The sequence below is a fragment of the Oncorhynchus masou genome, chromosome 3 (assembly GCF_036934945.1).
Source record: "Oncorhynchus masou masou isolate Uvic2021 chromosome 3, UVic_Omas_1.1, whole genome shotgun sequence".
Taxonomy (NCBI): domain Eukaryota; kingdom Metazoa; phylum Chordata; class Actinopteri; order Salmoniformes; family Salmonidae; genus Oncorhynchus; species Oncorhynchus masou.
Genome location: NC_088214.1, coordinates 21,072,013 through 21,087,598, shown reverse-complemented (window position 1 = coordinate 21,087,598; position 15,586 = coordinate 21,072,013). Strand labels below are relative to the sequence as shown.

General features: G+C 38.7%; 1 protein-coding gene across 9 annotated transcripts in view; it reads right to left on the bottom strand.

The window, feature by feature from the left end:
- LOC135512532 (suppression of tumorigenicity 18 protein-like) overlaps positions 1-15,586 on the bottom strand; it is a 63,197-nt gene that overhangs the window by 20,105 nt on the left and 27,506 nt on the right. For all 9 annotated transcript variants that reach the window (XM_064934655.1, XM_064934662.1, XM_064934672.1 and 6 more), the window contains 4 exons: positions 8,049-8,167; positions 5,322-5,373; positions 4,359-4,389; positions 3,741-3,934 (listed from right to left, as the gene is read on the bottom strand). In XM_064934655.1, the coding sequence (XP_064790727.1) occupies positions 3,741-3,934; positions 4,359-4,389; positions 5,322-5,373; positions 8,049-8,167 (396 nt within the window). The remainder of the gene's footprint in view (positions 1-3,740; positions 3,935-4,358; positions 4,390-5,321; positions 5,374-8,048; positions 8,168-15,586) is intronic.

Below are 15,586 nucleotides of genomic sequence, written 5' to 3'. Positions count from 1 at the left end.
CAGAGCAAATTAAAAGTAAGGGGGGGGGGGGGGGTCCAATAGGTTGATAGATCTGGAGATAATTTAGGATGTAATTATGTAGGCTATATAATCTAAGTGGATTCCACTGAGGATGATAAAGGCATTACCAAACCGATACTACTAGTCATTATCAGGCCATAGTATACAACTTAATCCCCCAAAATAAAAGCTGCTAAATGCAGGAAGTGTATCGCTCTGACTTATCTGGCGAACCTGTTTTGAAGCATTGTGTAAATGTAGGGATGTGATGTATATTCACTCCCACAATACAAGGCAGGTGAAGACAGACCAGCAACAGAGGAAGTAGGTGAATGGAATAGACATGGTTAAACTCATTTTTTTGATGCAAAATATGAAGCTGGATTTTTTTGAGACATGCAATGACGTGGCTGATAATATTTTTGTTGCTAGAGACATTTCATTCTAAACCAAGGGATATGAATATCAGCCACTTCAACAAAGATTAAAAGTCAGTTATGTTTAGTTACAATTAGCAAAGCAGACAGAAAATAATTTATTTTTGTACAGATGGATGACACACACATACAAGTTGAAGTCAGAAGTTTACATGCACCTTAGCCAAATACATTTAAACACAATTTTTCATAATTCCTGACATTTAATACTAGTAGAAATTCCCTGTCTTAGTTCAGTTAGGATCACCACTTTATTTTAAGAATGTGAAATGTCAGAATAATGGTAGATAAATCTTTCTATTTCAGCTTTTATTTCTTTCATCACATTCACAGTGGGTCAGAAGTTTACATACACTCAATTAGTATTTGGTAGCATTGCCTTTAAAGGTCAAACGTATCGGGTAGCCTTCCCCAAGGTTCCCACAATAAGTTAGGTAGGTGAATTTTGGCCCATTCCTCCATCCTGACAGAGCTGGTGTAACTGAGTCCGGTTTGTAGGCCTCCTTGCTCACACACGCTTTTTCAGTTCGGCCCGCAAATTTTCAATAGGATTGAGGTCAGGGCTTTGTGATGGCAACTCCAATACCTTGACTTTGTTGTCCTTAAGACATTTTTCCACAACTCTGGAAGTATTCTTGGGGCCATTGTCCATTTGGAAGACCCATTTGCGACCAAGCTTTAACTGATGTCTTGAGATGTTGCTTCAATATATCCACATCATTTTCCTCCCTCATGATGCCATCTATTTTGTGAAGTGCACCAGTCTCTCCCGCAGCAAAGTACCCCCACAACATGATGCTGCCACCCCCATGCTTCACGGTTGGGATGGTATTCTTCAGCTTGCAAGCCTCCTTCTTTTTCCTCCAAACATAACAATGGTCATTATGGCCAAACAGTTATATTTTTCTTTCATCAGACCAGAGGACATTTCTCCAGAAAGTACGATCTTTGTCCCCATGTGCAGTTGCAAACCGTAGTCTGGCTTTTTTAGGGTGGTTTTGGAGCAGTGGCTTCTTCCTTGCTGAGCGGCCTTTCAGGTTATGTCGATATAAGACTCGTTTTACTGTGGATATAGATACTTTTGTCCTTTGCTGTTGTTCTGAGAAGGATTTGCACATCTCTAGGAGACAGAACGCATCTCTTTCCTGAGCAGAATGACGGCTGTGTGGTCCATTGGTGTTTATACTTGCGTACTATTGTTTGTACAGATGAACGTAGTACCTTCAGGCGTTTGGAAATTGCTCCCAAGGATGAACCAGACTTGTGGAGGTCTACAATTTGTTTTCTGAGGTCTTGGCTGATTTCTTTTGATTTTCCCATGATGTCAAGTAAAGAGGCACTGAGTTTGAAGGTAGGCCTTGAAATACATCCACAGGTACACCTCCAATTGACTCAAATTATGTAAATTAGCCTATCAGAAGTTTCTAAAGCCATGATATCCTTTCTGGAATTTTCCAAATGTTTAAAGGCACAGTCAACTTAGTGTATGTACACTTCTGACCCACTGAATTATAAGTGAAATCATCTGTATGTAAACAATTGTTGGAAAAATGACTTGTGTCATGCACAAAGTGGATGTCCTAACCGACCTGCAAAAACTATAGTTTGTTAAAAATACATTTGTGGAGTGGTTGAAAAACGAGTTTTAATGACTCCAAACTTCCCACTTCAACTGTACACACACAGTGAGAAGTGCAGTGGAAAAGAGACCACATGGGAGAGAAAAACATGAATCCCTCCTGTGGTTTGTGTATTGGAACAGGTGAACAGTTTGTACTCCAGAATAGCCATTACAGGCGCTCTGCAGTGTGGTTGGAGCTTGGCTGGAGTTGAACGCAGTGCGGCTCGACCAAATTAGCGGCTTATTTTTCCCTCTTGTTTTAAAATGCAGATATGAACAGTATCCCGCTGTTACATTCTTATTGCTTTTTCTATCCACTTTAACTGTCATAGACATTTCACATAAAATATCCCCAGACCTGATTGTGACAAAAATATATTTACAAATGTATGTAGGCTTATGTAAATCACACAATGTTCAGTCATTGCTTTGTGTTGCCTGCCTTTTGATACATGTTCACTGTATTGTATAGGGCTTGCTGTTTGCAGGTGCCTTCTTTTGATAAAAAAGAGAAACTTTTCTGCATTAAAAGGTTATAATACAGTACAAGTAGGTAGTGGTGACTGAATACAGACACATAAAAGCTCTGCTTGAAACACAAACAGACCATGAGAGGGAGGTATATGAACAAAGGAAGATATCAAAGGGGAAAAAACAGATAGCGAAGCTAGTGCAGAAAGGGTTATGATAATTGTAATGTTATATGAACCCCAGAAACAAATACATTCCATTTCCAATTAATCTGCACAATTCATTGAGCTACTCTCTTGGTCCATTTAACTACCCACATGTGTACTATAATGAGCTGTAGACATTATGCCTAATTATGTATATTTGGACTGTGTTAAGAGGGCCTAACAAAAGCTTTCGAAGGGGACAATTACGTTTGTTGCTTAGTTACATCGTTAAAACTATACCAAATAAGTGCAGATTATAGTGGGTGAGAATGCACATGTAAACCATGGGTATTGTTGCCAAAATGCTCAAAATTCAATTCATTTGGAAATAGAAATGTTTTGCTTGGGGGGGGGGGGCTCAATGAAATAAACAAACATTTCCTTAGGTCATTGTTGAGTACACACCTTGGTCTTAGTATCTTTCGACAAATAATCACAAATGTATTATATTTGTATCAGTGACATTGGTTTTATAAGAAGATGGTTAAGCAATAGCATACTTCAGAAGGGAACCTGGTTCTGTTTAAGATGCAACATTAGCTTGTGTTAATAATCAATAAATCGTGTGTATATTCTAAACTCAACTCACTTTACTAAACAAACATCAACAGATGACATCAGAATGGCCTAAAGCAAACATGATCATTATTCAATTATCTGTGTTTTCAACCCATTTTTGAATGGCTTTTCAGAAAAACCAAACACAGACAAAAAGGAAAGGAGGAGTCTGAAATCTGGCCTCATCAAAAATAGGGGAAAAAGCCATGCCAAAAATATCATGGCAGATAAGCTGTCAAAAGTAGGACTGAGGACGTGAGACAGACACAACTAATGTGAACCCAGCAGTCTCGTCTTTCACTTCCAATACACAATGACTATGGGGTCTGGCTGATGGCGAGCAGACATGCAATAGAGAGGGAGGGAAATATGAATGCAACAGATGGGATTTTAAAATTCAGCGTCAATTGTTCATCAAAACAGACAAACAACAGGACATCTGTCTACCTGCTGGAGTGTCAATGTTCCTCAGCTCTTCTTTGTCCTGTGGCGGTGCCAGGTCCTCGTTCTCCTCCTCACAGCACGCCTCACTGGGGCTGTAGTGGCGGGGCCTCATCAGGAGAGACTTTCTCTTGTTGACGGGGGCGCCCTGCACCCCTTCCTGGGCGAGCCTCTTCCTAGCAGCCATAGACCCATATGTGCTGTTGTGGGGGGGATGAATGAATAAAAAGAGCAATGGGGTCAACAAAAGGCCATAGCCGTTACTTTGAACTGAAAGTGAACGTAAAATGTAACATTGTCAGTTTATTCCCCAACTGTATTTCAGGATTCAGAAAGTAAAATCAAGTGTTTTTTTGTAACTTGATTGAAAAGGTAAACATAAGGTTGAAGAAACTGTATATGGTCGAGATGATTAATACAAATGAAGTACCTAGAAGCGCAGTGAAGAGCTACAGGGCCAAATTCAATTATAACCGGTATTATCAAGATAAGAGAATGGCCAGCATACCACATCTACTAACAAAGGATGCCTATTTCATTCTGTATGCAAGTGCATAGAAACCTGGGGTGAATTAGAGGATACCTGTAAGTGTTTATTTTCACAAAGAGGTCGTGAACCCTTACCTTGGAGCCTGGGTGATGCAGTCAGCTGGAACTGTAAACAGAAACAGAAGTACGTCAGGTAAATAGTAATGTTTACATTTCCACTGTGGAGTGACTACGCATCTGGCTACTGGAGAAACACAATCCCGATCAAAGCTACCGATCAAAGCTACCGATCTACTGTACGAGCTCCATGTTTTTGATAAGCAGTTGTGGCCTACTACACTTATGGTAGTGGGGTGTTCCCCTAGTATGATTTTGGATTGTACTCTATCAAATGTTCTATGAAAAGATGACTTTTACAGCCACTTATCAAAATAGATTTATTGCAACCTTTTATAATGAACTATTTTACTTCAACAAAAGCCTTCTGATATGATTAAAATCATCGTCAAGGTACCCTTTATATAGATTTTTTTTTTAAATATCCACAACCCCAATCTGCTCTCCTCTTTCTGAGATTTGCTGTAGCTCATCCTCCTGACAGCTTTGACAACATCATCTGAAAAGGCAAATCGATTTTCCCTGAGGGCCATGCACCACAGATGCAAATCTCATTCTCATTCAAGTCCACCGTATTCCCATGAAGCACAACCCCATAATAAAGCTTCCATGAATTTCCCAGACATAGTAATGGCTCTGGTGCCACCAGCCAGACCTTAGAGGCTTGGAACACTAGCATAATGGCATCCCCCAGTCTAGGGGTTTTCAATCACACTATATATATTCACTCCTTAACGAATTTGAGCCACAGATCCAATTTGATGAAGTAATTCCCCATCTGAATAAAATAATGGCAATGCAGTGCTCTTCAAATTGGTAAGATAATTTGTAAAACTGACAGTTGTAAAGTTGGATTGTTGAACTGATTCCTCCCTAGACCCCATAGATGTATAAGTGGAATGTGCGTGAATTGCTGAAGTGCTTAGTTACTGCTATTGATGTGCTTGCTTGAACATGGTAAGAGTTGTCAACGCTGCTGACCTTTACCACCATTGCATGTTTGGAGTGTGTTTTCCTCTCCTTCTGAATCCATCTGTTGATAAAGAACACACAATGTATTCTTTAGCGTGTAACACAAATTTTTAACAAAATACAGATTCTGTTGACAACTGGGACTGGAATAATGATGTTGACGTTTGCTCAGCAGATGCTGTATCCATCCAATTTGAGGGTTCTTGAAGTTTATTTGAAGTAACTTTGAACCTTCCTATCAACATTACCCTATATTTCCCGGAACATTTATGTATTTATGTGTTGATTATCTGCGGCATTTAATGGGTGAAGTCATGAAAACACGTAAAAGCAAAACACCAACCGAAGGTGAAGTTAATAAAACAAAATAAACTTTGAGGTGGAAAAAACGTCATAATGCAAAATAATGACATTAAAGTGCAGGTGGTGGTACAGACAGACAGCAGTGTGTTTAGACCAAAATAGTTGTTCAAATCCATCCACTCTCCCTCGTCACCATCTCATGTGGATCCCAAATAAAACCTATTAAAGGTAATTATTCTGGGCTGATGGCAGTGTATAGTGGTCACAGGCCAGTGAAATTTGTGAGTCACAGGATAGATACGCTGTTACTTTTCCTGGTAATGGGAAACATGACTTCTCTCTCTGGTTTGCTGTTGTGATTGAAGGCACTGACCTGTCATACATTTATAATAGGGGAGCAGGTGTGGCAGTGATGGACCTTAATTTACTTTAATAAACCTTTTATGTGCCACACTCTTCAATGCCACGCCGGGCCCTCGGAGGACCTGCTCATAATAGGTTCATTACTTTTGATTACTAGGGCCCTATTGAGACAAACAACTACCCAAACACTATAGATTACATTCTGTAAAAACTAATTTACCTCATTAGTTCATTACAATTTTTCCATCATCGTATGAACAGACAAACAAACAGACAAGATATACTCATTCATTTTGTATACATTTTTTTATTAAACAAGATTTGTATAGATAGTATATGTGTTACAATGTCTACAATAATACAAATTAATTTCAATTTCAAATTCAGATAGTGTAATTTCACAGATTGACTAATATTTTCACATTAGGCACTTCTGTGTTACTGAGAGGCAACACTCACATTATGCAAATCTACTTGTTTTAAACACTTTTTAAATATTTCATAACATAACCTCTGATTTAATGCCTTTTTAATGCTCTGTACATGAACCATTTAAATGCCTCTATCTTACAAGTAAAGCCAAAATATCATGTATTTTGAAAATACTTATTTGAATATATTGAAAATACTCTATTGAATATAATAATGCTTCTATTTCGTAAGATACCTGATGAACTTGGTTTTGACCCTGAGGAGTATACACTTGACTGATATTTTGTCAGTTCATGATTTTTCAACTGCGCTCAATATGTGAGTTAGAACGTTCAATTACATACTGTATTCCTTCAAAGGCCTGTATCTAGTCTTTCTAGGGAGTTTTTCCTAGCCACCGTGCTTCTACATCTGCATTGCTTGCTGTTTGGGGTTTTAGGCTGGGTTTCTGTACAGCACTTTGTGACATCAGCTGATGTAAGAAGGGCTTTATAAATAAATGTGATTGATTGTCATCTGAGGGGAGATGGAGAAACAGCTCAAACTTTTTGTGTTCAGGTATTATATGTTCTGCTTTGTGAGCAGCACAGAGGTTCTGAGAGGGTATAGAGCATGTGCTTTTGACACCCATTCGACAAAAGCTATTGTTGGTCCTTCACAAACTCAAAGCTGTACCTAATTCTGCAGAGGATGAATCAGAAGTAATGGAGCAATGTGGAAATCTCCTATGGACGTTTCCGAGTAAGAGAAGTAGACATGGAGAGAACACATGATGTTCAATGAATATATTTACACAGGCAGAACAAATACTGTAGATATAGTACATGCAATTCAAATAAGGCTTTGTTTGTATTAAATATTTACTACACTCTCAGGTGGGGATTTGTTTGTGTTATATATTCCTGACAATGCACAAAACTATAACACATACACATGATAGATCTTTGGTGGTCATTGGTACAAAATGTTTTCCCATTTCTTTATGGTTGACATTATGGTCATACTATTTCATCCAAGGCTGTCTGGACATTGTCATGGTTTCAGCCAGCCATTTTGGACTTAGGAACGGCTTTCAAAAGTAGAACACTGGGGCTACGATTACACAGGCAGCCCAATTCTGATCTTTTTCCCCACTAATTGGTCATTTGACCAATCACATCAGATCTTTTTCATAGTTGATCTGATTGGTTAAAAGACCAATTAGTGAAAAAAAAGATCAAAATTGGGCTGCTTGTCTAAATGCAGCCTGGGAGGCACAGTCACATTCAACGTACAATAGGCTACAATACAAGTGCTGTGGTATAAAAATAAGGCAGCAGACTCAACTTACTGCATATGTAAAACAATATCTGTGTCACATATTTTGCGGGGGTCAAAAGAGCATTGACACGACACTGCTAAACATGCTGCTTATCCAGACCATCATGGCTACCACTTTCATTAGCCATACAAATACATGACTGTATCCGTTCACAGATAAAGTTAATTGGTAAAATACCCCCCCCTCCAGGAAAATGAACTTGGCTATATTTCAACCTTATTGTAGAGGGCATCAACTAGCTCCATGCTCTTTCATCCAAATGTATAGTATCCAAACCCATCACTGGAAAATATATCATCAAATTATATTAAGCCTACCTTTATTTGCAGTTTTTTTGGCAATATATACGACGTGCTGCAAGGTCCACGCAGTCCACCTTGGTTGATTTGTGCACAATTCTTGACTTTTTTCAGGGTGTGAGCATGAAATTCATTCTCTGTAACAAACAAAAAAACAAAATAAATATACCTTTAATAAAAATAGATATAGGCCTACAAATCAAATGTGGAGTGGCAAGAAACTAACTTTTTACTGATTCTCAATTTCCAAGTTTTCCATCTTAATTGTTGTATACTGTAGGTTGGTTAACTAATTAATCATATTGATAATATTGTTCTCAATGCTAAAGGTGCTGGTGGTGATAGACATTGTTGGTGAACGTGCAGTCAGTCAGAGATAGTGATGGGCAGGAAACAAGATAATACCTCACATGGTTGAATAAGGACCAAGATGCAAATTGATTGCTTGACAGAGATCAAATTGCTCACAGTCTCATTAACACAAAACATCCAAGAGGGAAAACAAGGACAAACACAATGAGTACATTAAGCCTCTTCACTTCACAGATCTTATTACAGGAATTATTTATTTCTGTTAGCTTTGGGAAAAAAAGGAAAAAGAAAAAAAACATCTTAATTACAGCACTCAGAGCATTTCCCCTCTGCAAACCAAAAGGGGGGGACTCGGAATCATTAGCATAAGAAAAAGAAAAAAGAGACTCACTACTATTTAAGGAAGGCCGGTGGGTTTGTCATCTGCTGAATCATTTTCCTGCCCCCCAACACAAATAGACAAATAACGTCTTGCTCTCTGAGGACTATTTGCCCATGTATGGGGCAGATTTCTCTGGGGATACTGAGCAGAGTTGCCTAATGCCTGATGCGCAGGGTTTCTATGTGATTCTCTATGTGCTAATCTGGCTGCTTTGCATGCTGTCCTTGGGACCAGCCCATTCCCCACCCTATTCCATCTGCTACCTTTCCCACCACAGAGGATAGGAGAGAATGGGCTGTGACGGACTGAGACTGGGAGAGGAGAGGGCTTCCCAGTCCAACAGTCATGAATAACCATGGCCTCACACACCGTTTGGAGAGGGGTTGAATGGGGACTGCATATACGTTGGATCTGTTACTTTGCATCCAACTGTGGTTTTCCATGCTCTAATACAAAATATAAATGCAATCAACCATATTATTGTTCATAATTATTGTTCCTCATAGCCATACAAACAAGTGGCTAAATATACAAGTATGAGGTTATTTGTGTTATTGGAACTTCAAAAAGGTTAACCATTGACAAGGTCATGCAGTTTTGTATATTGCTGATACTGAAGCTGCATTCTACTGTTTAAAACAACTACTACTACAGGTGTAGGAGTGTAGTGTATTCACGATTTAAAAAGGCTTCTAAAGACTTGATTTGCCCTAACAAAAAATGGACCAACCCCTACAAAAATGTCCATTAATTATAATCCACACAAAAATTCACATTTCCTGTTGCTGCAGGATTATTTTCCTGCTGTGAGAAACTGGTCAAATTAAGATCCTACATCTGTGCAACTATGACAACTAATACTGTGACTGATTCCTAAGCCAAACGGTACTTGTATGTCACCATCAATACAAGTGGTGCTGTTACAATTTTTACCCACCCAACAACAACTGTAAAGCTACTGCTCCAACTAATAGTGATATTCATTAGTATAATAATAATCATCATTAACCTTGTCATTCAAATGTCCCCTTGTTCCCAGCTTATCCCTGCACTTGGGACACCCTTGTGTAATTAACAGACACTATAGTGATAAAGTAAAACCGAGTCAATGGTACTAGTGGTACTTAATTTAGAAAACAATAAAACCTTACAGTTGGGTAAGTAAAAGTGCGAAGACCATAAACATGAATTACTTTGCTTACATTTCTTTTAGATTGGGGCAGATGCAAGACGATAGCTAGGCAAATGAGAATAACACCAAATAAGGTTTTAAAATGTCAGCTCCCGCATACTCCCCCAACCAACTGCTATGATTAGATTACACTTTTAACATAATTACTGTCTAAAGCTGTGTGGAAACAATGCATGTAGACAGAAGGGCTCTATCTGAACTGATACCATCCATTCTCTTCTCATTGAGCCTTTTCTCTTAACCTTTCTTCAGCAGTATCATTTTGAATTATGGGGATGGGTAGATGCTCTATGCAAGGTCACTGTCTGTTCGGTACCCGCTCCCTCCCCTCCCCTCCTCCCTTGTTTTTGTTTCCTCTTCCAGAGGCAGACTATACGAATGAAGGGTTAAAACTGGAATGAATTTAATTATGGAATGAATGGAATTATAATGCGCCCGCAGCAAGTTTTCCTCCTTATTTATTAAAGCAGCTGATGGGCCAGGTTTGATGAGCCACTTCTGGCATAATTGAGTCATCACACAAAGAGGGTTCCTCGCATTCAGAGAGGTTTTATCAGCAGCAAACAGACCTGATTACTGGCAATTACACTCTGATCTAGAGGAAGGAGAAAAAAGGAGGGTAAATGTGCGGGGTAACTTCTGTGTTTATAGTTTACCCGGGAATAATTTCCAGATTAATTTGACATGCTAAGTGTTTTCTGTTTCTGCATAATAAAGTGCAAACAGCAAACGATAGATAGTACAATTTACTTTCATATTTCCTTGTAATGAATGTCTAAGTCTATACGGTAAACTGATCATATTTTTATATGTCCACCGTGCTTAGAATCAGCAATATGTCATGTTAAAAAAAAAGAAAAGTGTGCTTTACAATAACGCTGGTTGCTTGTGTGCAGACAGTGATTCCTTGTCAGTGGAGAGCCAAACTGAGATGGTATATGATGATAAGGAACACAACTGATTTCACCACCTTTCATTGAAATGCTAATTCATTCATAGTGTAAGAGACTATTTTGATAAACAAGTTTTTGAAATAATTATTTTCATTTGCGGTGCTGCGACCAAGCAGCCATCAGATGCCCTCTGTTTAAAAAGCTAGCAGCTGGACATTAGAATAATAGCTAAGAAACGTTTTAGGAGGGGGAGGGTGAAAGCGAGGAAGGGGGGGCTCTGATTTTCCTATTCATATCAAAGCCGGCGCTTAAAATGATGGTGATTCTTTTTGCATTTTATAAACTCTTGAAAATAATAATAGTGTAATGTTCCTATAAAAGTAATATATGTAATATTCCTTAAATATAAACAAATGGGTCCAAAGATTTTCAGTTATTGGTGTCTTTCTTATGATGCAGAATTAATAAAGATATGATTGAACTAATAGTTTGACCTCTCAAGCAACACCTCTGTGAGATTCAAATGTACTGAACATAGAACATAGTACTTAAGGGTTATACAAGTTTAAAGTGTCATACAGAGTAGTTTGCTCTTTGTAACACTCCAAACTCATCCCATCAAAAATGTCACAGTATACCTCTTCCAATGAAAGATTGAATATTCAGTACCATGAGAAGATGATGGAATGGTGCTAAATACAGTAGAACCAACTGTGGACAGTGACAGCAAATAGGCTAAAGAGACAACACAAGCTAAGCCAGGTAAGGTATGGAGGTAACCATACCGGACTTGCCCAATTCCATGCTATTTCTGTACTGATAATATAAGTTCAAACACAGAGTGAGAAGGAGAGAAAACGTATGAACAATCGCCAAAGTGTAGAACACCAATCCATTCACATAAATAGAGTAAAAGGGAAACAGAATATCTTCTGATCAGTGGGCACTTTTTACACACCAAAATCCTCATAGAGGGGCGCTTCCGGACTTCCAGAAACAACTGTGATTTCAGACATAACCATCTCCAATGCAGCCATCCTGGCCGCCAAGCAAAGTGTTTGTCTCATGCCAAATGAGTACTTTTATACGGGGCTCTACAAACTGGCTTCTGTCTTATCACTTCCCCAAGACTGAGAAGCTTCAATAAAGAGAACGAGGCTCCACAGAATTCTTAACAGACAATTAGGAGCCTGGCTGGCCAGCCACTATCGCTTCAATGATTTGTTATGATGGCATAACTACAGGGGAAACTTGTTATTGGAGCCAGTTAGCAAAGCACCCCATAAAAGAGTCAGACGGTGACACCTGCGCTGAGGTGATTTAAAAATCTTGTAATCGCTTTCCAAAGTCATCCCAAAGCCTTCCCTTCTAAATTGAGTTAATCTGGACCAGGTCCACACAGTCACAGTGGCACAAAGTCCAGATTGGTTCTTCTTATTCAGCCATCAGAGAGACATTTTTTTCACTAAATTTGGGGTACTTTTATAGTTATATTATTCTATGAAAGATGTCTTTTTAGATGAATTGCAATTAATTATCAAATATCAATCTCAATCAGAACAGAAATGTTGAATATTCAAAAACAGCATATTGCTTTGTTTTATGGAATGGTTTCCTTCCATGCTATCTATAACTACCAAGACTAATAATAACCCAAAGGAAATGAAACCTGTATCACAGGATTGCAGCTTCTACACAATCAATTAACACCTACAGTGCCTTCAGAAAGTATTCATACCCCTTAACTTATTACACATTTTGTTGCGTTACCGCCTGAATTCAAAATTGATTACATTTGTTTTTCTCTCATCCAGATTCAAACAATACCCCATAATGAAAAAGTGAAAACATGTTAATTGAAATGTTTGCTAATTTATTGAAAATGAAACACAGAAATATTGCATTTACATAAGTATTCACACCCCTGAGTCAAAACATGTTAGAATCACCTTTGACAGCGATTACAGATTACAGTCTTTGCACACCTGGATTGTACAATATTTGCATTTTTTAATTTTTTTTATTCTTCAAGCTCTGTCAGTTTCAAGCTGATTTAAGTCAAAACTGTAACGAGGCAACTCATGAGCATTCAATGTCGTCTTGGTAAGAAATTTGGCCTTATGTTATAGTTTATAGTTATAGTTTTGCTGAAAGGTAAAATTGTCTCCCAAGACTGAACCAGGTTTTCCTCTAGGATTTTGCCTGTGCTTAGCTCTATTCCGTTTTTTTTCAATAAAAAAAAATGTATAGTCCTTGCCGATGACAGGCATACCCATAACATGATGCAGCCAAAACAATGCTTGAAAATGTGTTGCCCCAAACATAAAGCTTTGTACTCAGGACATAAAGTAAATTTATTTGCCACATTTTTTGCAGTTTTACTTTAGTGCCTTATTGCAAACAGGATGCATGCTTTGGAATTATTTTTAATTTTTTAATTGAACCTTTATTTAACTAGACAAGTCAGTTAAGAACAAATTATTATTTATAATGGGGCGGCAGGATAGCCTTGTGGTTAGAGCATTGGACTAGTAACCAAAAGGCTGCAAGTTCAAATCCCTGAGCTGACAAGGTACAAATTGACAAGGTTAACACACTGTTCCTTGGCCAAAAATAAGAATTTGTTCTTAACTGACTTGTCGTAATAAATAAAAAATGACAGCCTAGCGTCAACAGGGGCAGAACAACAGATTTGTACCTTGTCAGCTCGGGGATTCAATCCAGCAACCTTTTGGTTACTGGCCCAATGCTCTAACCACTAGGCTACCTGCCGTCCCAGAATATTTTTTATTCTGAACAGGCTTCCTTCTTTTCACTCTGTAATTTAGGTTAGTAATTGTGGAGTAACTACAAAGTCGGTCCATCCTCAGTTTTCTCCTATCACAGCCCTTAAACTCTGTAACTGTTTTAAAGTCACCATTGGCCTCATGGTGAAATCCCTGAGCAGTTTCCTTCCTCTCCAGCAACTGAGTTAGGAAGGATGCCTGTAGGTTTGTAATAACTGGGTGTATTGATACACCATCTAAGGTGTAATTAATAACCTCACCATGCTCAAAGGGATATGAAATGTCTGCTTTTTAAAAATTTGTACCCATCTACCAATCGGTGCCCTTCTTCACGAGGCTTTGGAAAACCTCCCTGGTCTTTGTGGATGAATCTGTGTTTGAAATTGACTGCTCAACTGAGGGACCTTACAGATAATTGTGGGGTACAGAGATGAGCTAGTCATTATAAATTATGTGACTTGTTAAGCACATGTTTACACCTAAACTTATTTAGGCTAGCTACAACAAGGTGGTTGAACACTTATTGACTCAAGACATTTCAGCTTTAATTTTTAATTAATTTGTAAAATGTCCAAAAACAGAGTTCACTTTGAAATTATGGGAAAAAAGTCAAGGGGTGTGAATACTGTATGCTACGTTAGTTTGCATCTTTCAAATCGTTATTGAACATAAGTTTTTCAAAACACTAACAAGGACTAATTCATTGACAGGTGTTTGGGAGAAAAGAAGTTCCAGCCCGGGTGTCTGTCATCACTACAGAGTAATCCTGGCCATTGTTTCTTTCCAAGGAGACCCTTTTCATGCAGGAGGAGGGTTGCCTGAATGCTACCAGGTGGTCGGCAAATTGGAGAAACGTAGTAACCGTTCGAGCTAATCCGGTGCCACAAACGGCAGGTCTCCCATGCCCAGAGGCCTCCGGGTGGGAAAAGTTTACCTAGAAAAAACACACACAGTACACACACACAGTGTGTCTGAAAGGAGCCAGGCAGCGCTGAAGCATTGATTCCTAATCAGATTGCACTGAAGTGAACAGCTCGCATGGCAGCTGTAGTTTTCCCAGGGTTAATTACCTTTCACTGCTCTCTAAACAAGTCAGCTGTTCCTGTCATTAAACAACTCCACTCCATCTCTGCTCCTCTATCCTGTCCTCCAAACACACACACTTTAAGTGTGCACGTGCACACAAACACGTGCACGCACATACAAACACACAAACTATTCCCGTCTTCTCATCCTCCACAGCCACACACATCCAAACATTTACAGTACATGGAGCTCATAGAGAGCAAACTGGGAAAAAGGGAAATGTATCCAATAACCACTTGGTCACTTTACTAATTAAGAGGTGGAGTCAACGGCTGTTAAAATAGAGGCCATTATCCTTTACTTTCAGCTACAAACATTTATTTCTGCTTATGCAGATGGGATGCTGAATTCCCAATACTATCCACTCGCCCTGTCAAAGGAGGATAATACCAATCTGTCAAGGTCTCATGTCGTTATCTGGCTCCCAATCTTACTAATTGAGTATATAAAAGGAAGTAAATTATCCAAATAAACACACACACACACACACACACACACACACACACACACAGGTGGACAGGCGCTTGCACATGAGCGTGCACAGTTCAGCTGTGCTGTCATAAATTCGGAAAAATCTCCCAGCTCTCTGAGCTCCATGGCTCAGAACGTTGGGGGAGTTTTAAGTGATTTCACTGTGTGGCAAAATCCCCTGGCCACCTGGATTACAAACTCTAGTCCTTTAACTCATGCCAGTATAAATCCGTGTTAACTGGGATTTACCTCTGGCATATGAATTCTCAGTCTGCGTAAGCTTTGTTTGGAATGAGTTGTACATAAGTATTTTATGCCTGATGGTGAATTTCTTATTTTGTTGAAAAAAAGGCAAGAAAATTGTTATAAAAGTGTTGTAATTTACTTATTCTAAATTGGGAAAGTAAATAAAATAGTTTCCATTGACCATGTTA